Genomic DNA, 27,536 nt, shown 5'->3' on the forward strand with positions numbered 1-27,536 from the left:
GCCCTCCTTCCTCCCTCCTTCCGCCAGGGATGGGAGAGTTACAACCATGTGAGCAGGGAGGAGCAGAACAAAACAGGCTGTGCTGCTGTCACAGAGTTAGCATGAAGCAAAACTGCTAACACTATGAGACAGGGTGAATGGGACTCTTTGTGTGGGTCGAGTCTCTTCTTCCCCGGCCCCCGGTCTGTCCGCTGGCTCCTCAAAATGCATATATGCACTCTCATGTGAGTGGAGAGTGGGCCGACCATCTCTGTGAACTTGGTAAACCATCAGAATTCCTACTGTCAAGAAAATCGTAATCCTTCTGGCATGCTTGCAGCACAGACTTTGTGTTTATTTGCCCGTACGTCGAAATAAAATGAGTGATGGAAAACTCAGTTTTTATGATCAACACATGATGATCACACCCAAAGTTGCATCATTCCATTTCAAGGGCGGGCTACGCTGATGCCTTCAGTACAGATGCATTTTGTTTTCAGCAGGCGACTGTGGTCACACTATTAGGTGTTGCAGGGAAACAGAATTTCAACAGGAATGTGCAAAATCTGTTAACTGTCACACTCTCCCTGTGTGTCTCTCTCGTGTGTGAGTGCACACACTCAAACACACTTCCTGCATCCTCCCCATCAGATCACATATATTTCATGGCCAAGTTATAAGGCGTTATTCCGTCCCTTGTGAGGAAGTGCTGGCCTCTTAGGTTAGGTCTCCTGACAGGAATCACAAGGTTTTGAAGATAGACAGCGATGCAATCGGATCTACAGCTTTCCCCTGTGCAGCCAACTGCCTCTGCATGCTCCACAACGCCGAGGACACGAAGAGTGGAGGACTCACTGAAGCTCACCATGGTCTGACTTAGCCGAGTAAAGAAAATTCTCTCCAAAATACTTCTGTCATAATTAGAGCTGCAGTTATCAGTCAAATAATCGATTAGTTGTTGACATTAAAATTAACTGGCAACTATTTTGATAAGCAGTTGAGTAATTTTTCATGCAAGAAATTGCCAAAATATAAGGAATCCAGCTTCTCAAATATGAATATTATCTGATTTTCTTATTGCAGGTGTTCACAGAGGTGTTTTTTAGATGCAAGGGGTTGTGCTGCCTCACAGTCTTGAAAACTTGATGGGTGTGTCACTTGACATGTGGTCTGTCTGCCTCAGGATTTCAAACAAGACCAACATGGTGGCTTGTTTGGCAACTTTCCCCTGTATTGCGAAATTATTTCACTGAAATGTGTCTCTGAAAACATCTGAGGAGAGATATAAAACATACAGTTGATCATCTTCATTTGAGATCGACAGTGCTTGTTACAGTAAGGTTTTTGGGTGTTTCCAGAGGGGGCAAGTCTTGCCAGAAGTCCCTGATTTGTGTATAAAAAAGATTGAAATATAAGTGAGGAACAGACTCTGGCTCTCTCAAAATGCAATGCAGTTCTACCAGAATGCATTGCACGGCTGCTTACGTAGACATTAAATGGGAAGCGTGGAAATGATGGTCCATGGACACATAACTTTAGTCTCCTATGATTGTAAGATGAATATGTTTTGATTGTTGTTCAGACAAAACACACTTTTTAAGACATAACCTTGAACTCTGGGAACTTGTGAAAAGCAGTTTTTTTTGTAGACAAAATGATTAATTGATTAAACAAGAAAAGATTAATTCATACTGAAAATAATCTTCAATATTTCTCCTTGTTACTTTTAGATTTAATTGGTCTTTTGTCTTTGCATCACCATCTTTTTGATAACTTGTTTGTGTTTGACACTGCTGATACAACATACTGATAGTAAGAAATAAATTCCTGACAAAGTAGCTCAGATACATACAGTGCAGAGTGTACATATACTGTACAGGGAGGACCACAGTGACCTCTGACGCAGATGACATGGGTGGTAGGTGGACACTGAGGCAGTACATGACCAGTCGTTTCTACTTAAAGACTGGCAATCCCTTTCCAAAACCTCAAACTCTGTCCTTAAATGTACCACTTAGGAAAGTCCATGTCCCCTGTCTGTCTGCACACTCATGTCAAGTACCCCACAGAATTGGTCATTTTGGTAGGTAAACCACATTACTAATCCTCAGCTGTTGTCATGACTCAGACATAAATCCATGTTGCCCATGATGCCAGTCCATCGAGTCCCTCTTGGGCTTGCCGCATCTTGACGTGCCTGCCGTATCTAATTATCTGTCCTGTCGGCAAACATATCTCAGACAGCCAGTACTTTTATATTTGCGTTGCAGTTGCTACACGCATGGCTGGGTCACGTCGACCAACGCCTTGCCTGGGTTTTCAATCAGTCATGCTGCGTCGGATTGCTATGAATGGGTGGATGGAAACGACAGAACCTCACTAGTCATTTCAGGGTGATCTCCCTGTGCAGAGAGGGTAAACTGAGTCATCCACTCTGAGGTTGGCGGTGCCCATGGAAATACCACGGATCTCCCCATTCTTGTATTTCTCTACTTTTTTGTCTTCTCTGTTTCCTCCTGTCCTTGTAGAGTATCTTAAATCTGTCCACTTGATGTTTTTTGTTCCCATTTCGCTTCTTCCCTCCACCTCTTTCCTGTCTTTCCTGCTCTTACTCTTTCTCTTTTCATCCTAGCCTCTGAGGTTATATACATCGGACCTGTCAAAGGTAAGCTTTCCTCTTCCTCTGTCCTTTACTCTTCAGCACTGCTTCCTCACCCCCGTCTACCCCCCACAGCTGGAGTGTTGAGGTCACATGACATCTTTAACCTTGTGGGACTTGCAGCCGAGTCACCTGACTGCTCCTCAAGAGGAAGTCAGCTGATTCGGGTGGTCACATGATAAAGGCTTTGCCTCGCATTAGAAATTAATTCAAAGCTACTCCAGGCCTGCTCACTGTGACTGCTGACTGTTTTGCAGGATAGTTGATCACTTTTAGCCCCTGAAAGTGGTGGTTACTAACTGAGATGATGTGTTATTAGATGTTTTTTTTGTTTTTGTTCAGCCTTTTTTTTTTTTAAAGAAGTGTAGAAATCAGACACTTATTGGTCCATAAACAGCCAATATCTCACACAGAAGCTTTGCGTAAAAATCAATTCCACAAGAGACACTTTAATTTACTGACAAACCTCTCATGGTTTACCTCTAGTCTTAACAGCCCATGGTGGTCCAGTTCCATCCATCTGAGCCCTCTATGAATCCCCAGTGTGGGAGCATTAGGGAGTCAAGTCATGTTTAACATTCTTTGTGCCTTTTCGCCTGCATCTGAGAGTCAGTAAACAGGATGGAGGAGTTGTGTTTTTAATGGGCTGCCAGCTTTCACCTCATAGGATGGTCTCTCTGGATATTTGGGATTCCTCAAGAGAGATGGAAGCACTCTCCCTGACCTAATGCACTCAACATTAAGGGAGAAACCTTGAAAGAACCACTGAGTAACACCCTTCCCCACAAGGGATGTGTGGCCATAGCCTGCACCCTGTTCTCATGACCCCAGCTCGCAAACACAAACATACATGTGCACACTCACAAACCGAGTCCACTTCCTGGTTTCAGAAGGGATTTAGTGGTTTAGTCAGTGTTGCTTCTTGACCTAGGCCCCACAGAGGGAGAGAGGGAACGGGGGAGTATGGGGCCAAAAATACTACCACAAGGCCAGCCAACAGGAAATGCAACAAGCTTTACTTTGGTGGCTTGCTGATGGTTTGCAGCTAAAGTGCAAACTAATTGAAAAACTACGGGAAAAACAAAAGCAAACTTTTGAGCCCTTATTCATTGAAGATATAGTCTGAAAATTATGTGGCTAATTTTTTCATTATCCTCCCTTATCTTTACATTCCCCCTCTCCACTGTGTGGCGAGTGTTGCAGTAGTTTGCTGTGTGCAGTGCATTCCTGCAGGTTTTTTGACTGTGACTAAGTGGGTGACCCTGATCATGTTCTGCGTCATCTGCATGCTGATCCACATCAATCTCGCCATCAGCAGGAGGACATAGTTCAAGCCACTCATCTGCAACGTGTGGGCTGGTAGTCACGTAGTGTTGTTGACCGCTAGCTGGCCTGGCTAGGCTGCAAGTGTGTGTGTGCTTTATGAAAAAGGTTTCACCCTACTGTTGATATTGATGTACAGTATTTGTGAATGTGCACTTCTTTGCTTTAAAATTGAAGTGTGTTTGATGTTTGAAAACTATTGTATAAAAAAAAACCAACGATGTAGTATTGTTCCTTTAATTAATGTGATCATTTCCTTTATGATCCCTGGTACACTACAAGGGGCTAACTGTTGACTTTGTGTTTTCAGGGAGCATCTACTCCAGTCCAGGATTGTACAGTAAGACTATGACGCCCACCTATGACTCCAGAGACGGCAGCCCGCTGTCGCCCACCACTGCCTGGTTTGGGGACAGCCCCCTCTCTGAGGGTAACCCCAGTATCCTCGCTGTCAGCCAGCCAATCTCTTCACCAGATATCCTGGTCAAACTCTACAAGCCCCAGTCCTTGCTGGACAAAGCCAAAATCAACCAGGGGTGAGATGAACTTTGCTCAGTGGTTAGATTGTTTGGTTAAACTGTTTATGGTCAGAAATGCTGTGGTGTGGCTGAGCAGCTGATACAATAGTAGTAAAAGGCTACAGAGAGTTTGGTTGTTTCAGAAGGCATTTTTTATTTTATTGACTGTCTTTGCAGGTGGTTGGACTCGTCCAGGTCTCTGATGGAGCAGGATGTAAAGGAAAATGAGGTGCTGCTGCTGAGGTTTAAATACCACAGTTTCTTTGACCTCAACCCAAAGGTACGTACCATAGACGATGCAGTACAATTTAATTTCCCTAAGGACAACTGTGTGTCCAAAAATGTTGTATAAGTGCAATGCGTCATCTGTGCAGTACTCATTTGAGTAGAGTACTTAGTAGAGAGCAGTCATGATACCATTAACCGCATACAATTTCTAACTAGTGCATCACTCAAATCTGGTTTTGTCTTGTTTGTATCAGAGTGTAAGAGAGCGAGAGGATCTGTGTTTACTCACTGTTTGTTTATGCATGTTAAACTCTGTGACAAACCTCTCCACAGTATGATGCCATCCGAGTGAACCAGCTCTACGAGCAGTCCAAGTGGGCCATCCTGCTGGAGGAAATTGAGTGCACGGAGGAGGAAATGATGATGTTTGCTGCCCTGCAGGTAGAGACTGTGTGTGTTTCTGTGTGTGCCCGCTTGTGTGTGTGCCTGGTCTTAATTTTCCTGTTTCAGCATTCATTTGTCAGGGTCAGAATTTGAAGACCTGCAGTCCTTTTTTCATTGGGCAATGGGCACTTTGCCTTCTTAACCACAAGCTAATGAATTGGGTGGGCTTCCAGCCCAGAGTTGAGACATATGGCTGCCAGTTCTGCTGCAGCACGCATACTGAAACGTGACTATTGCACATTGATGCAGAATGAGTTAATGAAGGCATTTTCACACATATTCCCACAAGGCTTATCAAAGTGCCTCAGTATCAATTAGTTCTTGTTATTTCTGTCTTCATAGCATTTATAGAAAAAATCGACTCATTAGGCTTTTGAACAAAAACTTCTCCCGTGAATAATTAATAACAGCCATCTTAGAAGACATTAATGCATTTACCCCACGTAGTTAAAAAGAGTGATGTGTCACTTCTAATGGAAACCAGGCCTTATGAGTCATCATGACCTAGAAATAAAAACATGCTGTTTAAATATTCTATTTGATTTTCATCAGAGGCCTAGTGTTTTGGATTTATAGGGTGATATATTAGCAAAAATGGAATATAATATAATAAATATTTATTTATTAAAATAGGAATTGTTGTGTTTTCATTAGCTTAGGATAAGCCATCTATATCTGCATAGGGTGTGGGTCCTTGTTTATGGAGATCGCCATGATGCACCGTCATTTTTTTTTTAACAGTAGCCCAAAACAGACAATTCAAACACAGGCTCCAGACAGGTTCATTCACATTTTTGCATTGAAAGCTATAATAGTTAGTAGCCCCTTGATGATGAGCAGAAATAAAAAGCTGATTTTTCCTGTGAAACTGTGTTATTCAGTGTTTATATCGTTTTAAATCACCTGTACCATTTGTTTTGAAGAGGAAGAGACCTCTGTGGATAATTTGACTCCTGGTAAAAACATCCTGAACACTGAACACTGAAGGAATCCTAACCAGGAGTTCATGCTTGGCACATGGGAGAAGTTTTAGTGGGTTGCACTCTGCAATCCCCACTGCTAGATGCCACTAAATCCTACACACTGCTCCTTTAAATGTTCTTGTCTACATAAAATAACCTGTAGAAATCCCCAGCATTATATCCAACATTAGATTGTCTCACGGACACTAAGGGATTTCATGCATGTTTGTATATTGGACAAAGGCTATTCAGCTTTATGTGATCAAGTCATTTCTGCAAACCTTGAGGCAACTTGCTGCCGCTGCTCATACAGAGCTGGTCCGGTCTAGACTTTGGAGCCACACTGAACACAGTACGTAACTTTTTTGAGACAAATTTAAAGGTAGATCAAGAGTAGAAATGGAAGTGATATACAGATGTTAGGCCCTTTAGCCCCCCTTAGGTAGCCCCCCTGAAGTCTGGGGGTGGTGCCCCTGCTATTTCTGACCCTCATAAACTGTGGGTGCCAAGACCTGAGGACGCCACCCTGTCCTCACCCCTGAGGTAATTATAGAGCATCTCGGGCCACAGGACCCAGTGTCCCGACCCAGACCACCCAACCCCAGCGAGACACGATGTCACAGACCTGCTCACATTCCTCCTGAAGCCCTGTTACACTGTGAGGTGTTAGGTGTGTTTCATCAGACTGGTTATAATTGCACTTAAACTGGTTTCTTGTTACTCCTCCTGAGAGTGATGCTAATCCGAGATGGGTGTTTAGACTGGCTACCAGTTTCACTGTCGCTGCCTCTCCGTTAGCACCTTGGTGGCTACTATGTTTCAGCGGGGTCATATGAGCTCAGTGTTTTTGGCAAATGTTTCACTGGTGAGGATACACAGTGTCTAAATAAAGAGCAGTGATTGTCCACATCCAGTATGCTGCTGGCATGCTATCACCTGGAGGTTTTAATTTGGCAGGACATAGATATGAGGTAATAAGGAGACAGGAACAGTAACAGACCTCATCGTCACCGACTTGAGGCACAGGTTGTCCTTGCCACTCATGCACACAAACAGGAAACAAGCCCCCGCTCCAGCTTTGCAGATTTTAAAAGACTGTCCGAGTGGAAGAGGCGGAGGAATGGAGTGTCATGGCGAGCCCTTTGTCCCACATTCTGTAACCTTAGCTGGGCTAAAGCCGCACATATCTCTCTCAAAGTCTGCATCTCTCACTCTCTCGACAGCTGTTCATTCATACATTGGTGGGGGGTTGGTGACTGGTTGACATTATAAATACCATTTGTCAACAAGTTGTATTTAGTGTCTGTGACGCACACTAAGAGGAAAACACAGTCAGGTTTTCATGAACGTCCCCATCCTGCTGAATATGGGTTTCAAGTGTTTGTAGTCTCACATATGTTCCCAGTAAAAACAATTTCATAGCCTTTTACAGTTCGGAGACATGCTGAGAACACATTGTTCAAATCGTACCCCTTAGTTCTTTCAGTGAATCATCATCACTGACTCATCCTGAAACTCCTCATCTTCATCTCCGTCAAAGATTAAAGTCTTAATTTCATCACCTGTATGGTGCACACTGGCAACACTTGCTAACATAAATGCCAGCACATGTTAAAGTATTTATGTGGCTATTATCACAGACTACTTCACTTTTATAAGATTAAGTTGGAGGGATTTTGCACCGGTGGCACACATAGCAGGAAACTTTATAGAAATTAGCAAAACTGTTGACAAAGCTGTTGAGGTTGGAGATAGAGCTTAAAAGCAGCTGTTAGCTGTTACCTTTTCAGTCAATACATACAGTCATCAAGTCAATACCTGGAATTAATTTCTCATCAATAAGATTTCAATGAATCTAGTAGATAGAAATATTTAGTAACTGGAAGACTGTAGGTTTTAACAGAAGATAACAGCAGGGCCATGCTGCCTGCATGACCAGTGCGTGTGCATTGCAGAACCTTTTGGAGTTTTTTTGGTGCCTTTGTTAACAGTTTAGAGCAGCCACACTAACCTCATTAGCCACACAGCTCAGCTGAGACTCAGCTGCTGTTCAGCTGTGGAAGATCTGAGATTTGGTGTTTCGCAATTTTTTTTTTCTTTGATGTGAGCATTTTTTTCAGCAAAAATAAATAGTGAACATGGTGTTTTGAAAAACACTGGCATCATACCACCTTAACTACAACTTCAGTGACTATATTTGTCAGACAAGAAAAACATAATTGTAATTTTTAATTGTAGAAATATATTGGTCATAGCAGCCATTATCAAAGGAAAGCTCAATAAGGAAAGATAGAGCTGGCAGGCATCTTTGCAGCAACACTTGGGAGTTGATCGAGGTAGCTGTCACACACTGCTCATGCCGGCAGTGTGGCCTGGACGTTAGACTAAGACTTGTCCACAGCACCACATGCTTTGCTACAACTAGTCTCTGATCTCCAAAACATCATACTGAATATGTCTAAAAAGAAAATTTTGAAAAATAACATTCTTAAATTTCTCTGTATGTAACTAGTTTAAATGAATTACTCAGTAGTCTGAAAACAAGGACAAATAAACTGACACTTTCCAGACCGTGAAAAGGTTTGGAGAGGAAAAGTACAGATATTAAAAGTCTGGAAATATCATGTAATCTAAAAATAGAAAATTAGAAGCCGTGGTTTAATACAGCAAATTAAATGCTGCAAATTAAAGAATTTAAAATAAGCGGGGTGATCTCTCTTTCTTTTCCACAGTACCACATCAACAAGCTGTCAATCATGTCTTCAGACAACCACATGAATAACAGTGAGAAGGAGGTGGATGAGGTGGATGCTGCCCTGTCAGACCTGGAAATAACTTTGGAAGGAGGAAAGACGTCCAACACACTGGTATGACAACAGCGCCACTTCTTTGCAGTCATGACAGGAAATCTCTTTTGGTTGTTTGTTACATGTGCTGGGCTCCAAACTCATTATGTGATTATTTGTTTCCCAAATGCAGCAGCTTGGCAGTGTGTTTGGTCCTTTGTTTCTCGGTTGTTTTGTGATGAAGTGTCCTTTCATCAGCTGTATTAAACAGGAGTGTAGACCAACACAGACACTGTACACTGACCCCAGGGAGGGGAAATCACAATGAATCTCGCTGGAAGTGCTAAATTTCACACAGTTTTTTATGAGCCCTGCTTCTGACAAAAGACTCGGGGTGTGAGATATTTGACACTTAAACAAACGCAAAAAAGGCTGCATGATACAAAGATACATTTAAAATATATGTCCCTATTATTACAGCGGTCCCGCCTCAAGAACTTAAGTTTATTCAGCTTATCAGAGGAAACGGAGCTTTGAGATATTACATAAGAAGTGTTTTCTTTAACCTAATCTGCTGAGCTGTGACATTGAAACTGTGCAAAGTTGAGCCCGAGGTCATTGTTATGATTATATTTAGTCGTGCATTTATATCAAAATCTGCCAGGTTCATATTAACAGTGTTTTTGTTTTTTTTTGACTTCCTCCTACAGGGTGACATCACATCTATTCCCGAGCTAGCGGACTATGTCAAAGTCTTCAAGTAAGTCCACATCCAGAGCTACCTCATCTTGCAAAACACCCCTGAGTGCTTGCAAAAATTGCATTTGTCCAAAAGATGATCTGAGTCTATCAAAGAACCAGGAAAGAACATTTTCTGGCTAAATGAGAGACCTGTTGCCTGGTGTGCATCAGTGTAATAGGCTGCATTGTTTGCCAAAGGACATTTACAGGCTGAGCTTTCAGTTTAGCTTCTTTAAAGTGATTACAGTTGGACAAAGCATATTTTTTTTAACCATATTCATTTTTGGCTTTCAGCCTTTGCTGACAGGCAGGTGGCCCCTGTGGCGGTTGTCTCATAAAATGTATAAACCGGGGGGGGGTGGGGTGCTATCAAGAGGCATTTCCTCTTTAATGGTTTTCCGTTAATGTTCACATCCAATTCTGGATCCTTTCCTATTCACCTTGCTGAGTTAGCACTTAAGAAGCTCTCCGTCTTTTTCTTTTCTCCACTTTGCACTCACTTCTGATCTCCCCGCCCCCGCGCTTCCTCTTGACCACTAATAAAGAAAATGGCTGGTTTTTTTTTTTTGCCTTCCGACATGTCTCCATCTGTCTGTTATGTGTTTTCCAGACCCAAGAAACTGACACTGAAGGGCTATAAGCAGTACTGGTGCACATTCAAGGATATCACAATTTCCTGTTACAAGAGTAAAGAGGAGGCACACGGGACGCCTGCTCACCAAATGAACCTCAGAGGTGAAAACACACACAAATAATGTCATTTCATGCCCGTGCAAGAACATAATGCTCCATTTTTCTGTCTAAACAATGGGTGTGAACTTCAACCTCTCCTCCCGCTCTGCACTTGGGCTGCCATGTGTAGGTTGTGAGGTAACACCAGATGTTAACATCTCGGGTCAGAAATTCAACATCAAGTTGCTAATCCCCGTGGCCGATGGCATGAATGAGATCTGGCTTCGGTGTGACACGGTAAGACTGAAGTTGGTGCACCACTTATGTTGATTTAATGTCTTTTTAAAAGTTTTTTTTTTTTTTTTTTAATTATCAGCGTGTGATTTGCAGTGGTGGTATGTAACTAAGTACATTCACTCAAGTACTGTACTTTTATTTCACTTTATACTGCACTTTATTTCAGAGGGAAATATTGTACTTTTTACTTCGCTACATTTACCTGACAACTTTAGTTACTTAGCAAAGTAAGATTTCCGTTTAAAATCCAAACAAGAGTTTATAAAATCTGATGTTTTGTCATGAATTAAATTACCAAACAGTTTTTACATGTTCAGCTGAAATGAGTAGTTGATTAATCAATAAGCTAATTGACAGAAAATGAATTGCCAGCTATTGTGATAAACAAAGTAAATTATCTGTTTTTCGATCATTTTTAGGTTTTTGGGGTGTGTTTTTCTATATGTTTTAGAATTTTGATTTTTTGGGGGGTGTTTTTTATTTTTTTAAATCTTTTTTTAATATAATTTTGAGGGGGGGTTTTCTGGTGTTTTTTTTTTTTTTAAATTTGAGGGGGTATTTATTTCTATTTTCCTTTTTATATTTTTGTGGTTTTGGAGTGTTTTTTTCAGATAAAATTTTCTTTAAATTTGTCTGCCTTGGGTTCTTTTACTCGAACACTATATGTACATTTTCCTGATTATACTTACTTTTACTGAAACAACTTTTCCAATGCAAAAGTTCAACTTGTAACAGAGTATTTTCACTGTGTGGTATTAGTATTTTTACTTAAGTAAAGAAACTGAATACATCTTCCACCACTGGTGGCTTGTGTCTCCAGGAGAAACAGTACGCGCACTGGATGGCTGCGTGTCGCTTGGCCTCCAAAGGGAAGACCATGGCTGACAGCTCGTACAACCTGGAGGTCCAGAACATTTTGTCCTTCCTCAAGATGCAGCACATGAACCCTGACCCTCAGTTCATTGAGCCAATCACCACCGATATCAACCCAGAGTGCCTGGTGTCCCCGCGTTATCTGAAGAAGTACAAGAACAAGCAGGTAAGTCGTGCGTTTCCGTAATCATACAGCCTGTGAATGCTCTGTAGGCTGTACACATGGAAGGTGAAGTGTAGTTGCAAAGAGACAGAGGTAACTATCTGCTCTAATGTGTATCTTTGTGAGGTTGTTTACTTGTTTGATGAGTTGGTTGTTGAGTTAGACGGAGCAGCGTCTGATGCTTCCCAGATGGGCGCCTCCTGGCATCAGGCTTGTCTCGCATTGGAATGTGGCCTCCCTCTACTCCCCCTCCTTTACGCTCCTCCTCGCTCCGTTCTCTCCCCCCTTTGTCCGAGGGGAAACCAGGACAGCAGACGTCCAAACCACTAAACATGCTTACAGTTGGAGTTGCTCGTGTCAGTCTGTTATGGATACTTTGTCTGCTTGTGGCCTTTGTGCTTGTAGACATAAGTGTAAATATCTCAGCCAGCGGGATTGTAAGTGCTCACTTAATCTGGTAAAAAAAAAAAAAAAAAAAAGACGCGTGGTCACTTCTGAGCGACAGCAGCACGCCATCAGCAAACATCTTGATAACCAGGTGTAGAATTTAAGCTCTAAAAATAGTTTAATTCGCTTGTACGCGTTAGGAAAATTCTCCAATGTGCCCAACAGATTTGCAAGTAAGCAACAGGCTAGTGTGTGTACACTGGAACAGCTGAGTATACAGCTGCCATTGCTGTGTTAGCTGGGGATGGGTGAGGGGGAGAGGGAGGGGTTTTGCCTTCCCATAGCTTACTCACATAGTCTGGTTTTGTTTAGGTTGAAGTAGAGAAGAAGAATGTTGCTTGAGGAGTGTTTTTACCGTTAATGATGATTCAGAAATGGTCTTGACGTGAAAAGTTCTGAGTGTCAGCATTGCTGGTAGAGTCTGTAAGCTGCAGGTACTTAAAAAGTTCCTCTAGTTGGCCACAATAAAAACCAGACTTCATTGTGTCTTTGACACAAATCTGTTTTTAGCATGTCCAGATTGTAACCAGATTGATTTTAGAAAATCTGGAAAGCAACAAAAAAAAAAACCCACAAAATGAGATTTTTGTAAATTGGCCTGGAGGTTCTAAAATGTGATTCCAATCAAATTTCTACCGATGAGTCTCAGTCCGGACGCTCCGGTCTCTCAATTCAGAAAGTCTTTTGCATCGCTCACAAGGCTACACATGACAGTGGCTATGGTTACATGCACACCAATATCCCTCTGTTATTCAGAATATGACAATATTCTGAATTTTGTGGGTCATATAAACAGCATGTTCCATTTGAATATTCTGAATTAGGATCTTTTCCTAATTTACCATTTTCTGATTAAGACATGAATATGTGTCTGAATTGGGGTTTTTACTACAGTTTGCAACATGCAGTCTATTTTCTCTGTTTGTGTAGTCATGGATACATTACATACAAACCAACTGACCAACAGTTTGCACGGCTTTGGGGTAGATTCATGCAGAAAAGCCCTCATTTCTGGTCGGAAGGAGAAACACTTCTGCTCTCATTATGAAAGACTAAGGTATCATAGTTTTTGGATATGTGTGAGCCGACTTTTTGTATGTGAACATACTCAATGTCAAATACAAAGTGACGGAAATGCTGAGTGGACTTCATGTTGCTACGAGCAGAGCCCTTTGGAGGACAGCAGTCTGTGGTCAGACGCTGGAATAAATTGTCGGCTTGCACTTTGCAGTGGAGGAGTTCTGCTCTGCAACTTGTCAGTGCTTTTGTTTGGAGCGTGAAATGATGGACCTCCACTTCTCATGCTCCTGTGAGGTTAAGCCACTTCATTCTATGTAGCTGCTCATCTCTACGTTGATATCGCAGCAACCCATGCAGATGCTAGGTTGATGTTATCTGGAGGACACAGGAATTTGGTCCGAACACTTGTAAATGACAGCATGGACAGTCTGTCTTAAAGATCTGATTTGAGAAACAAATCTGATTTGTGTGCAGTTTGACGCAGGAAAGTTTGAGTATGACGCGGTTCGACTGAACTCATGCTGTACTCATTCATAGAGACCGATGTCACAGGTCATCAGGTCCCAAAATGTCTCTGCTCTGTTTGTTCTACAACTGTAGTTACATTTACGCACAGCACTGCTAAAAGTAAGATTTTATCTACAGTTAAAGAGTACCACATGCAGTTTCAGATCTCTCTTTTTCTGTACGTCTCCCTTTTTTATATTTTTTTTAGATGATAGAAAACCCCTTAAATATGGTTTGGATGAGTAACATGAAATCAGATCCCCATTTTTAATAGTAAATCCTGTCTGTCAAACCTGAGGAGTGAGCAGTCCATGTTCAAGTAAAGACAAGCTCATGATGCTCAGTCACATGACTCACATTGAGCCATTCAGACCTGCCAAGCTGTGGGTTTAACTAAGGGAGAAAAACATCAGGCCCAACAATAACAATAATATCAAAATACTCAAGTCATGATACAGTATCATTGCAATTTCATAGGTGTTGCATTATGCTGAGTTTTGCAATAAAATATATTGCAGTTTCTTGCCTTTTTTTAACTGCTAGTTATGTCCCCGAAGGAAAATATTCAAGTTTTCAATCTGTTTTTCTCACTTCAGTCATTTTTATTGTAGCAAAATGTATCTGATGGAATAAAAAAGCAATTGATTTTCTTTTTAATTTTAGTAGGCTACCAAGAGTTTATTTTTATTTCCAATTTTAATGATTTTCACATAACAAGAAAAAGCAATACTTGAGTACCATTTAACAATACAATATTACTACACAAAAATACATCGATACTATGCCGTATCGATTTTTTCTTTACCCCTACCCCCGAGTTTAACCCAACTCACTAGCTTTAGCTCCACTGGCGTTTGGATCTTTATAAACTTTTACGGTTGTTGCTTTCGAGATACATTTTTCAAAGTTCAAAAATAAGGTTGCTCAATTCAATCCAATTACACACCTCTTTATAGCATCTCCTCATTTTGTTTTTTTATAACTTTATTGAAAGAAATCATATACACGACATAAGGCAGGTCAGCTATACTAACAAAGTATATGGGCAGGAATCTGGAAGAAAGAAAGAAAGAGAAAAATAGCATTTAAAATAAATAAAGGAAAACAGATTAAAAAAGAAGGAAAAATGAATAAGTAAAAACAAGATACTTAATAGAAAATATAAAGATGCAAATCAATTATAAATAATACAGAAGATAAATACTGGTCTTCATTTGAGAGTAAACATTTTTCAGGGTCTGTTAAATTCTAAATTTCTGCACTACTGAGCAGTTCATTTAATTTCATTAGATTTCAAACATTTTAGGGATTCGCATCACAACAAAAAATCATTATAGAAAGCTTTAAAAGTGGGTAATGTTTTAATGAATTTAGTTTTGTTTATGTAATATTTGGACATGATGATAATTCTGTTAGTCAACACATTTTGTTGTCTTTCTTTCATAACTTCTTTATACATAACATCCACTGGATCTGTATATGCTCTGCTTTGCAGTAGAAGTTTTTTTTTTTTTTCATTTATTTTCCTGGAAAGCTAAAAAGTGATACCTGGAGGGCGACCTCTAGCTGACCTGATAGAGCGTGGGCCCCATGAGGGCTGAATCCTTTGCAGCAGCCCGGGTTTATTCCAACCTGTGGCCCTTTGCTGCGAGTCGTCTTCTCTCTCCCGCCCCCCCTTTCCTGTCACTCTACAGCTGCTCGATAACAAAGGCAATAAAAGCCCTCTGCACTGAAACTGGACAGTAGTGACAGAAAAGTTTGAGAAAAAGACCATTTTTAATTAATATTAAGCAATCATAGTTTTGCTGAAGAACTACCCCTCCCATGATCCATGTTTGTGCTATCAAACCACATGGGAACCATAGTTTACACAATACTCTTTGTTTTATCTCAGTTACAATCATTAGCTGACCCGTTTTCTTTAGAATATAGACAGAAAACTCCAGTATCATGTTTTTTTCTTTTAGAGACACATGGTAAAAAAACTCTGTGGTGTAACACATTGCCTGGAAAAGAGGCTAACTTGAGCAGTGGGCAGGACTTATCCTTTTTAGGGTTATTAACTCGGCAGGGTGCGTGTCCAACTGGGGCCGTGGTTCTCTCTGGTCGGGCTCCAGCCTCACTCATTATCCCAGTCTGACAGGGGGTATCCCCAGCAGGCACACAACATGAAAGAGCTGTGGCACATGTACAGTATGTGCGTGCATCTGTGCAGTCACACATGTGAACTCATGTGAGTGGGCGCGGAGCATCAGGAAATGAGCCGTGCCTGGGAATGCTGCGCGGGAAAACTGTCTGGGAAAAGCCCGTTCACTCAGTCATCTGCGACCCCCTCCCCACCTCCCTAAAACTGGACTTCCTGTTGCAAGACCGGTCTGAGGAGACTTCCGCGCAGCAGCTCCCAGGGGATACACACACAGGATTTTTTAGATTACTCGGAGCAGTGTGGTCCGTGGCCAAATCGATACATTTACACAAGAGAAAACAAGCATTAAAGACACAATAATAAACTCCCGGAGACATGGCACTCCTACAGTTTGGTGCCTACAGTGTGATGCTTGGTGCATACTGCCATCCTGAGGATGGAAGGGGAAGCTGTGTGATGATTTTAATGGCCCATTGTGAAAAGTATGATAAAAATAAACAGCCATTATCTAGATCTGAAACGTACAGTTCCAGCACCTACTTCCTTAATGTGAAACCACACTAATGTTGTGCATATTCCCTCTTTTCCCTTAAAAAAAGCATCTGACTGCTGCTATACTTTCTGTTGTTGTGGCTCAATACTGCATGACCTCCAGACTCCAAAACCCCACTTTGTTTCTTTCATTATTAAAGTTATGACCTCCTGCTTTATTGTTTTGGCTCTTTCCTCCCTTGACATTGATCTTACTTGCCTGTTCTCTTTGTCCTATCTTTCTTTCTTTTCTCTCTTCTTGTTTGCATCTCCTTCATTCCTCTGTGCCCTTCTCCCATCCCCTCCTCCCACCTTCAGCCAGGCTATATCAGGGACTTGGTAAGTTGAGTTATGTGTCCACTGGGTGCCTTTCTAAGCTTTAGATACACATTTGTGCATGTTTGTATAAACTCTGAACACTGTTTGTGTGCGGGTTGCCTCAGCTAACTAGGGATGCACTGATGCCAACAACAGTATCAGCCTGATGCTGTTCTCATGTACTTGCGATCGTACTCACTAAAATGACTTTGATACAACGGTACCTGATGCCACTTGACGGCAGCGTGATGTTAACCTTCCATCAGTCGATGATGATGACAAAAGTAGAGCAGCCTGCAAAACACGCTCTGCTAGTTTGTCAAGATTAAAGAAGCAATGTGATAAAACATCTGAAGAAACAGCGTGAAGCAAAGTTCAAGGAGCTTTTCTAATGCAAGTGTGGAAACAGCAACCAACTATGCAGCGAATGCTGGAGGAGTGAGCCAAAAAATCCAGAGCAGGGTTGATGATTAATCGTTATTTAAAAAAACATCTAAACTTTTTTCATTTTAAAGAATACCAGATTAGTTATATCCTCAGTCAAAGCTCACAGCAACATATTAAATATATTTTGATAGGATTTCATGTTGGTTAATCAAGTAAATTTCACATGTTCAGTTAAATTCTTTATGACCAGTTAATCGATCATTGATTAATTGTAATTATCCATATGCCAGAGACGAGGTCTGAAAAGAGTGGTATTGGTGCATCCCTATCCCTAACAAAAGTAGTGCAGCTGTGTAGCGCCATAGCGGCTGGTAGCTGGTAGTCAAAGTAGATTAGCTAGAATATTTCTTGTTAGTTTGTTTGTCCGTTGCTTGTCACAAGCTTTTATGTTTTCAAGATGCTATAAGACAATAAAATGACACATAACTCTATTCAAACAACATTGGGCCGTCTGTATTATGTTTGTGTGTTTCTTTATGTTACCAGTAGGGGCAACTTATAGTACAATAAACACGAAATAAATGGACCCCGCAGGTGTTTTTGCATGTTTTTAGCCCATTTAACAAGACTACATTAAAGCTGAAGATTTATCAAAGTAAACCCCAGGTTTTTAGATTAAGGGAAGCTTTAATGTGTTTGTGAGTAATGCGTTTTACTTTCTCAGTCTGTAAAATAAAAATGCACAGGCTAGAAGGTTGCTGAAGGTAAGTGATCCATCATAGTACAGCTCCTTTATTTTGTAGTTATTTTATTGTTTAGGCAGCTGAGCAGGAACTGCTGAATCAAAGAGTGCTGCGTCCGAACAACAACAAATTTATCAACCTTGTCAATTTATTCCCGATACACAAATTTGCTCCGGTTTTTCTTCTACCTTTGATTTTTCCGATGAATCTAAAGAACGCGAGACACCAACATGTGGGAGGCTGGCAAAGTGAAGTTCACTGTGATGGATTACTTACTCTGGATGTCTCAGTTACGCTGTTGAATTAGTTGATCAAATGTCGGGCTGCAGCCTTAAAAAGGATGTAGGTCCAAAAGGGGAACACACACATGCATGCACACTCACAAACTCGCACATTAACCGTAGTCCGGCTTCTCAGGGGCTCAAAGGGTTACATTTGTTTGTCTACTTTGTAGCTGTGTGACTTTTACTGTGACAGCTCTCTGCTTATTGGCTGACACTGTGTGTGCTGATGGCTTAATGGAATTAGCCACAGCTTGTTTACGCACTGTGTGTGTGTGTGTGTGTGTGTGTGTGTGTGTATGTGGGTTTGGGTGCATCAGGTGGTTTTCAGTGTGGTGATGGGATGCATTTGTTTACGGAGGGGAGTGTGTTAGTGTTTATCGAGACTCCGGTGTTAGGGGGTGTTCTGAAATGTCTCGTATGTTTAATGTGTATGATTGTGTATTTGTCAGATTTCAGCCCGGATCCTTGAAGCCCATCAGAACGTGGCTCAGATGAGTCTCATTGAGGCCAAGATGCGCTTCATCCAGGCGTGGCAGTCCCTGCCTGAGTTTGGAATCACTCATTTCCTTGCCAAGTAAGCTGATGTGTCTTCACGCTCAAATCTCCGTCACTCACTCTCAGTTTTATGTGCTGACAATGACTCATATTTTCATTTCGTCTGTGCATTTTTATTTCACAGTGGATTTTCTTCTTCTCCTCTGCAGGTTTCAGGGTGGAAAGCGGGAGGAGCTGATCGGCATCACTTACAACCGTTTGATCCGAATGGATGCCAGCACTGGAGATGCTATTAAGACCTGGCGCTTCAGCAACATGAAGCAGTGGAACGTCAACTGGGAGATCAAGATGGTGGGGAACCCATTGAATGTGATGATTTTAAAAGTAACAGGTTTCTTTTCAAAGTTATTCGCAGTCGACTCTCAGTGTTGGAAGTTGTTTTATAGTGTTGAAACAATTAGTTGATTTATTGTGAATGCCACCATTTTTTCACTTCACAAGTAAGATCAATTCAAGTTTTATAACGCCTTTCGTGGCTCCAGAGGAAGCTATGCAAAGTCCGACAAGCTGCCTCAAGTGACACTTGAGTTTGCATCAGTTGGAGATGACGACTACAAGTTAGAAGAGAAGAAATATCTGAGGGGTGGAGTTAGAAAGAAATGAGCTCGTCATACCTCTGCAGCCTGCTCTTCATCTCTGCTTGAGGCTAGCATCCAAGCAAAACACACGCAGATCTCCAACTGAAATCTTGGCAGCAGAGCTGCATTGTGGGTAATGTAGGCACTAGGTTTTAGAAGGACAAATAATTTGTGGAATATGAAAGACGATATCTCCAGTTCTGCTGCATGTACTTTGATACTCTGTCCAACAGTGGTTTAGGAGGGCTTTTGCTAAATCTGAGTAGTCTTTGTAGCTCTTTCTTGATTATTAAATTATTGAGTTATTATGGTTAACAAGAATTATTGAGGTCATATCCATACATTTAATATTGCCCTTGAGTTTATATGCATATCATATGAGATGAGATATTTTGCTGTTATTACTGGTCATGCTGCTGCGCACATACACGCATTTAAAAAAAAATTAATCTGTTTAGCATATTTTAATATCTTTTTTCACAGTCCAGTTTGAATGTCAGAGTACTCTTAAGAATTAAAAGTCCATTGGTCTTTGAAAGGGTGTATTTGCATTATTATGCAATTATATTATCATTATATCAGTGGTGTTAATTGGTCTTAAATGACAGTTAAAAAAAACAGTGCAATTGTTTCTGGTGCAATGTGAGGTTAACTTAACAGGCCTAACTCTTGAAGAATTCTTTAAAGCAATCACTAGTATTATCAGAGCAAACTAAACAAAAAACGTACTGGTTCCAGCTTCTCGGATGCAAATCTGTGCCTGTTTTCTTCTGAAAGTCTTAGATGATAAATTGAATGTTTTTGGGATTTGGACTATCGATTAAATGAATAACATGACTGATGTGCTCTGTGCTCAGGTGACGGTGGAATTCGCAGACGAGCCCAGTCTGTCGTTCATCTGTGCTGAGGTGGACTGTAAGGTGGTCCACGAGTTCATCGGCGGCTACATCTTCCTCTCAACGCGTGCCAAGGACCAGAATGAGTCTCTAGACGAGGAGATGTTCTATAAGCTGACCAGCGGCTGGGTCTGAGCTGCCCCAAACCACCAGGGGCCAACGATTGTAGGTCAGGGGCCAGGAGGGAGTGGCTGGGGTGGGTTTTGGGAGGGGGGTTGAACCACAGTTTATGGGGTTTATTTTATTCTACTATTTCTCAGTCTGTTTAATTGTTTGGAGCTGTGCTGAAGAGTCCAGAGCAGCACTAAAATTGCCATGGCTGACACCGTTTTTATCGTTATAGTTTTTTTCTGTTGCATTAACGCTGACGTTAAGTCATTTGTTACAACACTAATATTGTGGTGAATGCAGTCCAGATGAACTTTTGAATCTAAACTCCTGTGGTTGAGCAGAAGCCTTACACAAACCTGAACCGCGAGGTTCCTCTACGACCACCTGCCTCCTCTTCTCCTGGACTGATGGCCATCAAGTTACGTCCATGACAGCCCTTTAAAAACCAATCAAACACCAGATTTAATCCCAAAGAATCTCTTTTTCCCTCCTCTTCACTCGTTCTCTCACTGCTTTTTTTCTCTTCTACAACTGGACTAAAGGAGCTGACATCAAACTGTCTTTAAAACAATTAATCATAGTGCCGCAGATACCTGCCGTCGTATCGAAATACTTATCCTGAAGGACGGACTTCATCAGAGTCCACCAAAAGGCTATCTGATGGCAGCACTACATGTCCATCATATCCAACCTATGAAGGGTTTAATCTCTTTGAAGTCACATGTAAGCACTTCTACAGTATACAGTCCTCGTAATGAATAAGCTGATTTTAAATTTGCATTCGATGTCGTCTTTGTTTCGGAGCTCTTCCGGAGCCATTGTCTCCTCTGTGTCGAGTCTCTTTAATGAATTGTATTAGCCGGCAGGTGTGACTTTGAGAGTTTTGTTTTGTATTTAATGGACTGCTGATAGTGAGCATGTCTGGAAACACTACAGTTCAGTGCACTGGGATGAGTGTCCTGTGGGTTTGAAAATCTTTCCCCAACTGATTTAAATGCCCTTTCTGCAAAATTGTTCATCTTAAACAGTCATTAATTCTAGTGTTAAGTATAGCTTATATTTGAAGTATTAAAGGTCCAGTATGTAGGATTTAGGTGGGTATATTTACAGAAATGGAACATAATATAAGTATGTTTTTCTTAAGTGAATGATCACCTGAAAATAAGAATTATTATGTTTCTGTTACCTTGTGAGCCGTTTAGATCTACAGAGGGATCAGGTCCTTGCCCCAGGAGTTTGCGATGTTGCGATGTGTTTCTACAGTAGCCCAGAATGGACAAACCAAACACTGTCTCTAAAAAGGGACATTTACTTTTTCGCGTTGGCCACATAGTAGCCCCTCTGTGACGAGCAGCATCAAAAGAACACTGATTCTCAACATAAAGCTGCTTCATTGGGCATTTTTACTGGTTTAAATTGTCAGGGCTGATGTTTTGGAGGGAAAGAGACCTCTGCAGATGATTCCACTCCCACAAAAACCTCCTAAACGCCGTGAGCTTATCAGAGAAAAGAGGTAAGCACTCATTAGCAGGTGCTGGGCTTGCATCCTGTCTCTGACATGCCAAACAGCATCCGAGGAACACTTATGTGTAACGCGAAACTGCTTTTTCCGTGTTTTTACCAGTTACAATCGTCAGGTCTGTTTGTTTAGGAGAGGAAGAGACCTAAGGATAATCCACTTCTGGGTAAAAACCTCCTAAACACTGAACACAGAGAATTTAAACCAGTAGAAGTTTCAGCTGGTTGCAGTCCTCACCACTAGATGGCACTGATTCCCCCTAAATCTCACACACTGTTCCTTTAAAAGACTTTCATCGCTTGTTGTTCAGCTAGGGCAGATCATGTGTTCATGTGTATTTAAAATATCTTATCCCCTTGTTTTTTTAAAACAATAATGAAGCCTCAACACAAAGCAACTTTTTAAGATGTCCGTCTTCTTTTCCCGACTTTAGATAGGAAAGGTGTTTTCTTCTTCTGACCTGGCAATCAAAAACAAAGTGCCAAAGGGCATTAATATTGTAGCAAACATGCCTGTTAAAGGCTGCTGTCCTGACGGCAGTTGCACGTTGCTAGATCTCAACAGCATGTTTGAAATTTCATCCAAAGATTTGAAACCCCTGACACCTCATTGCTAAGTGCATGTGCACTACGTAACAGGAGGGATTGTTACTCCCTTATACCACCTTTTTTCTTTATTCCCATTCTGTCTCTCACACCATATAGTATTATTATTATCATTTTTATCATTACACACCAGCAAAAGGTCACCGAGTTTGAAGAATGAATATGCAACTTTTTTTTCTCTTCTGTCCTCAGTATGAAGGATTAGTAAATGAAGTATTATTTTTTGTAACTAATGTAAAAACACAAACGTTTTATAGAATTGTACAGTTTTTTTTCTGCTTTTTGGGGGTTTGGAAGTTTTTCCTTTCAGAGACGAGGGGGGAAGCCATGTGTCAACATGTGTAGTATTCAAAATTGTGCCTGCTTATGTTGTGTCCTTACTGAGTTTTCAGATGAAGATAAATATGAATATATATATGAAGATAACACTAGTCTCAAACTCCAGGTTTGATTAAGGTATTTGTCGAGTACATATTATGTTTTTTTAAAAAAAAAATACAATTACGTATGCCTTTTCAATGTGCTCTTTTTTTTTCTTGCATTTCCGCTTCGTTTTATTAATTTTCTGCTCCTCTTCTGTCCATTTGTGGCCCTGAGTTGTTTTTAGCTCATTCTTTAGACTGACCACGTTACCTATTTTTTGCTGCAAATTTGATTTGCTCAGCGCCTTTTTAAAATACTTCACGTTTTTGTCTGGTTTTGTCACAACTGAAGTGTGCCATTTAATAATGTCCATGTGAAGGAGACCCACATTGTTTAGACCCTGGAGTTTGAGACAAATCGGCAAAAGTGGACAGAGCTCAGAGAAAACTAAGCCTAGTGTGTTTTATTTTCTCTGATGTTGTTTTTGTTTGCCTCCAGTGTCAGGAGCAGCAGTGCATGTCCTGCTGCTCTGATTTCTGACTGTAAAAAATGCATTTATTTTAAAAAATAAAGTAATTTTTATTTAATGACGGCGTCTTCTGTTTAGTTATTGCCAACAAATTTTAAAAAAACAAAACTGAAAACAGCAGTTCATCAGAGTTTTCTGTCTGTTCTGTTCTGTCTGTTGCAAAAAAGGGAAATCTTAAAAAAAAAAAAAAAAAGGGTCACAAATGCAGTTTCATTTTTATGCCTCTGCACTGGCAATATCTGTGGCTGGAGGCATTATGTTTTTGGGTTGTCCGTCTGTCTGTCCTTCCCATTCTCGTGAACGCGATATCAAAGGCATCGAGGGAATTTCCTCAAATTTGGCACAAACGTCCACTTGGATGCATTGATGAACTGATTAGATTGTGTGGTCAAAGGTCACTGTGACCTCTGTGTTTCTTGCGATAATGCAGGCACTCGTAGATTAATTTTGACCAAATTTTACAGAAATGTCTAATAGGATAAAAAGAAGAAGTGATGACATGTTATATCTAAAAGGGCTAACAGCTCAGCTTCACTGTCACATCATAATGTTCTGCAAAAAACACTTTTCTTGCTATTACTCAATGCCATTGTATAGCTCTGTGCTGTTTCTGATATTACTGGATTTGAGGTGTGTGTGTGTGTGTGTGTGTGCGTGTGCGTGTGTGAGAAAACGCAGTTTTTTGAGAATTTGAGCTTCTTTGCGGCAACATCCATCTTTGAAGCATTATTAACAGTCATGGCTATATATGAGTCTGGACAAACATGGATGCAAACTAACTGTTTAATTTAACTTTAAAAATGCTCAGTGATTTCTCTTTAACACCTGGGCTCTGTTCCTATTCTTTATTTTATCACTATTTTTTCACACTTTTTTGTGGTCTTGTGTTCTATTTTATTTTATTTAAGGTTTTATTTATATTTTTGTTGTTTTTATCTCTGTGTGCTATTTTGATCTGTAATGCAGTTTGTAACTGTGCTCTGAAAAGTGCTATGTAAAATAAATAATTATTAAAAGTGCAAAATATATATGTAAAAAAAAAACTTCCTACATGCATGCTATATTTGTGCTGGCTATGTTTTTCCACTAGAGGTCATTGCACAACCACTTGTTCTCTCCCATCTCCCCCCTGTATTCTCTCACTTGCTTTTATCACTTCTCCAAAGGTTTCTCTGCCCAATTCTGACATGTTTACCTGGCATCCCAGCGGAGAACCAAGTGCCAGATTGAGGAGGAGATTAGATCAGAGAACGCCTGCAGACAGACTGTCTATTTGCATGCTTTGGACGCCGTGCACGACCGTCTGTCACCTGCTGCGCAGCTTGGATATGGATGTTTTGGTGGTGGTGGTAACTGGGGAGATGCTCACACCACCTGATGTCCATAGTGGTATCTTATAGAATGGCAGCCCAGGCAACATGGGTTAAATAAGGGATGTTTTTGAAAGATAATGATGACTGTGAGCAGTGAGCAGATTGTGAGCACAGGTGATGATTTAATGGTTGGACAATTGCTAGATGAGGTTAGATAAACAGCATTGGAAAGGTGGACAGTCAACAAAAGAACTCATAAATGACATGAGTGCTGCTCATTCTCCCTTTCATAAAGTGTCAGTAATAATACTATGGCAGCGACTCCAAATGTATAAGGAGTTTCATTACAATCAAAAACTACAATAGGCTCATGTCTGATCTTCTCTTCTCCGGTTGGGGTGATTAAAACCTCCAGAGTCTTCGGCTTTGATGCCACATTCTTTGAATCTGAAATGTACATCTACCATGCTATTGTGCACATTTCATCCACTAATTTAATCATACAGTAGACCCTTACAATCAACCCTAAAGTGTTGAATCATTAATAGCTGACACTGCGTTTCAGCAGCCCGTGAGCTTGTATCCACCCTCTTGTGAATTGTGAGATCAGATGAGTGTGCAGTGGGAACAATGAATATCTGCAAGAACATCCTGTTCTTGTGGGTCCCAATCCGACATTTAAACTGTCACTTTTGACAGCAGTACCCTCCAAGAAAACGTTTAACGCACAAAGTGAAAAATGACTCATTTGCACATAGGATTAAGACATGGAAGCATACCTTTATGTAACTATTCTCCTGCGGCCTCTGATGTTCCCCATATAGCCCAATCCCAAGTGGAATCTGGCCCATTGTGTTAACGATGTGAATGGGAAGTAATGACGTCCCAACGATTGGCTCCACCTCGTGACGTGGAATTCCTCAGAACTCTTGGGAGGAAGAGTTGGATGATGGTGAGACTTCAGGATGACATTTATAGATTGCACTGCTTTCAACAATTAACATGCGGGAAGTCAAAACATAAAAGGAGTAACACAATACAGGGCGCAAAGTAGCACCCATTCAAACCAGCAACTTCCTGGTTGAACCAAGCGTATAGTACAGTTTAAAGGAAGTACTGCTCTGCTTTCCTCATTCCTGAAGTTCACAGCTGGTTAAAATCATTGTTAATGTCTCTCTAGAAAAGCATTTCTGACTTTCACCCCTATCGCCTGCAGTGAATGGACTATGGATAATGTCAGCCATGACAGCAGATGTGCTGATAGGCTGGTTTTAGATAAGCCTTAAAATATCCTTTAAGGAAACTATTCTCTTCAGACCGGTGTGTTGACCTTGTCTGGATCAATTCTTTTTTTATTCTCTTTCGCTAACTGCTGACAACAACAGTCAGGAGGTATTTGTATTTATACTTCATAACTGAAGGTTAATATACTTGCTGCTAAGATGATAGAAACTGAGGAGATCTTGCGGTTTTGAAACCATGCATGCTCATTCATGGTCCCCATGAGGATAAATCCTTCTGATTTTGGTGTTCCTGGACCTTTCATCCAGCACCACAAGCAGGTTGACAATTTTTGTTTTTATTGCCACGTCTTGAGAACTATGCTATGGATTTGTTTAAGATTTTGAACGGACATCTCAAGTTCCCAAAGAATGATTTCTACTGACTTTGGCCATCAGCTGACTTTTCAGGTCGTGTCATTTGCAAGCTGAAATTTTCCCTTGTCCGGGTAAATTTCAATAAATTGGCACCAACATTTTATACGCAGTCATGGCAGAGGATAGATCCTAATGACCAATTATTCCGTGATTTTTCCTGCCATCAGCAGACTGAAGTTTTCACTTATCCGATAAAATATCTAATTTTTCTCAATGAATTTAGTTTTTACATATGATGATGGTCCCCAAGAGGATAAATCCTGCTGACTTTGGTGATATTAGAGATATTAGATATTTCATCCATTGCCACCAACAGGTTGACATTTTTTTTGTTTTTTTATTGGCATGTATTGGTAACTTTGTTCAACATTGTATCCTACTTTTGTGATCCCCTGACTTTCCATCTCGCCATTGACAGTGCTAAGTTTGACTTACCTAGTGAAATATTTTGTGTACTCAGTAGATTGGCACCAAAGTTTTTACATACGTTCATGGTCCCCAAGAGGATAAATCCTGCAGACTTGGTGATTCACTGACTTTTCATCCAGCATAACAAGCAAGTTGAAATTGATTAGGGTGTACAGACTTTCATGGTCCCTGGATGATAAATGCTTTGGTGAACCTTTGGCTTTTCCTCCAGCACCACCATTAGGTTTTGTGTTAAATGTGTCTACAGTGTCGGATGATGAAGGATGATTAACATGACATTTGGTTGCAGACATTCTTGTTCCCCCTCCAAATGAAATCCAATGACTTTGTTGAGCTATTAGTGCTCTGAATGTTTTATAAACACCTCCTTTTTTGGTTGTTTTTCTAGGCCATTTCTCTTCCATTTTCTTTCAATATAAAATAACATACTTTATCTTCATTTTTTTTAATCAATGCCATTATTTAACTTGGCAAAGTGAATGTTTTTTTCAGCATAATTGGGGGCCATGGATATTTTGCTTTGTAAATCAACAACAAATGGCATAAACTTTAATCATTAAGTAGTCTGATGTGTTTCCAGTGTGTGTGCTGCATTAATTCCCTTATGTGATTCCTGCAAGCCAAACCATTTTGGACGCCTGTACAGCAACACTATTTTTTCCTCCTTGCTGGAAAAATTAATGTAATACTCAGGATAATGAAAAATCTTTCTCCTTAAAAGGCAAAAGGCGAGTAAACAATGTACTTAGTAGGCGTCATTACTTTTTCCAGTCCCTTTCCATTTGTTTTCAGAACTTTCAATTGGCCATGCAACACCACTACATGCAGTTTATGGGCTTTATGGGTTCATATGCTTGACCTCTTGGATTCCCATATTAAAGCATGAAAAAATCCACCCTAAAAAGAAACTCACATATGTTATTCTCATTATCTTGGACAGTTCAGTCTAGAT

At 40.7% G+C, this 27,536-nt stretch overlaps 1 protein-coding gene across 3 annotated transcripts in view; it reads left to right on the forward strand.

Moving 5' to 3' along the window:
• Window positions 1-20,245, forward strand: part of fermt2 (FERM domain containing kindlin 2) — a 50,580-nt gene extending 30,335 nt beyond the window's left edge. Inside the window, exons 5-17 of one of the 3 annotated variants that reach the window (XM_042500495.2) lie at window positions 2,612-2,644; window positions 4,272-4,497; window positions 4,657-4,759; window positions 5,041-5,148; window positions 8,846-8,980; window positions 9,610-9,659; window positions 10,251-10,375; window positions 10,503-10,609; window positions 11,430-11,648; window positions 16,615-16,635; window positions 18,478-18,602; window positions 18,733-18,874; window positions 20,019-20,245. In XM_042500495.2, coding sequence (XP_042356429.1) covers window positions 2,612-2,644; window positions 4,272-4,497; window positions 4,657-4,759; window positions 5,041-5,148; window positions 8,846-8,980; window positions 9,610-9,659; window positions 10,251-10,375; window positions 10,503-10,609; window positions 11,430-11,648; window positions 16,615-16,635; window positions 18,478-18,602; window positions 18,733-18,874; window positions 20,019-20,192 — 1,568 coding nt within the window. In that variant the 3' untranslated portion in view covers window positions 20,193-20,245. The remainder of the gene's footprint in view (window positions 1-2,611; window positions 2,645-4,271; window positions 4,498-4,656; window positions 4,760-5,040; window positions 5,149-8,845; window positions 8,981-9,609; window positions 9,660-10,250; window positions 10,376-10,502; window positions 10,610-11,429; window positions 11,649-16,614; window positions 16,636-18,477; window positions 18,603-18,732; window positions 18,875-20,018) is intronic. The other 2 variants (XM_042500497.2, XM_042500498.2) reach the window with 2 other exon arrangements.
• Window positions 20,246-27,536: the final 7,291 nt, after the last annotated feature.

This window comes from Plectropomus leopardus, chromosome 14 (assembly GCF_026936395.1).
Source record: "Plectropomus leopardus strain MGB_pleo_1.0 chromosome 14, ASM2693639v1, whole genome shotgun sequence".
Classification (NCBI taxonomy): domain Eukaryota; kingdom Metazoa; phylum Chordata; class Actinopteri; order Perciformes; family Serranidae; genus Plectropomus; species Plectropomus leopardus.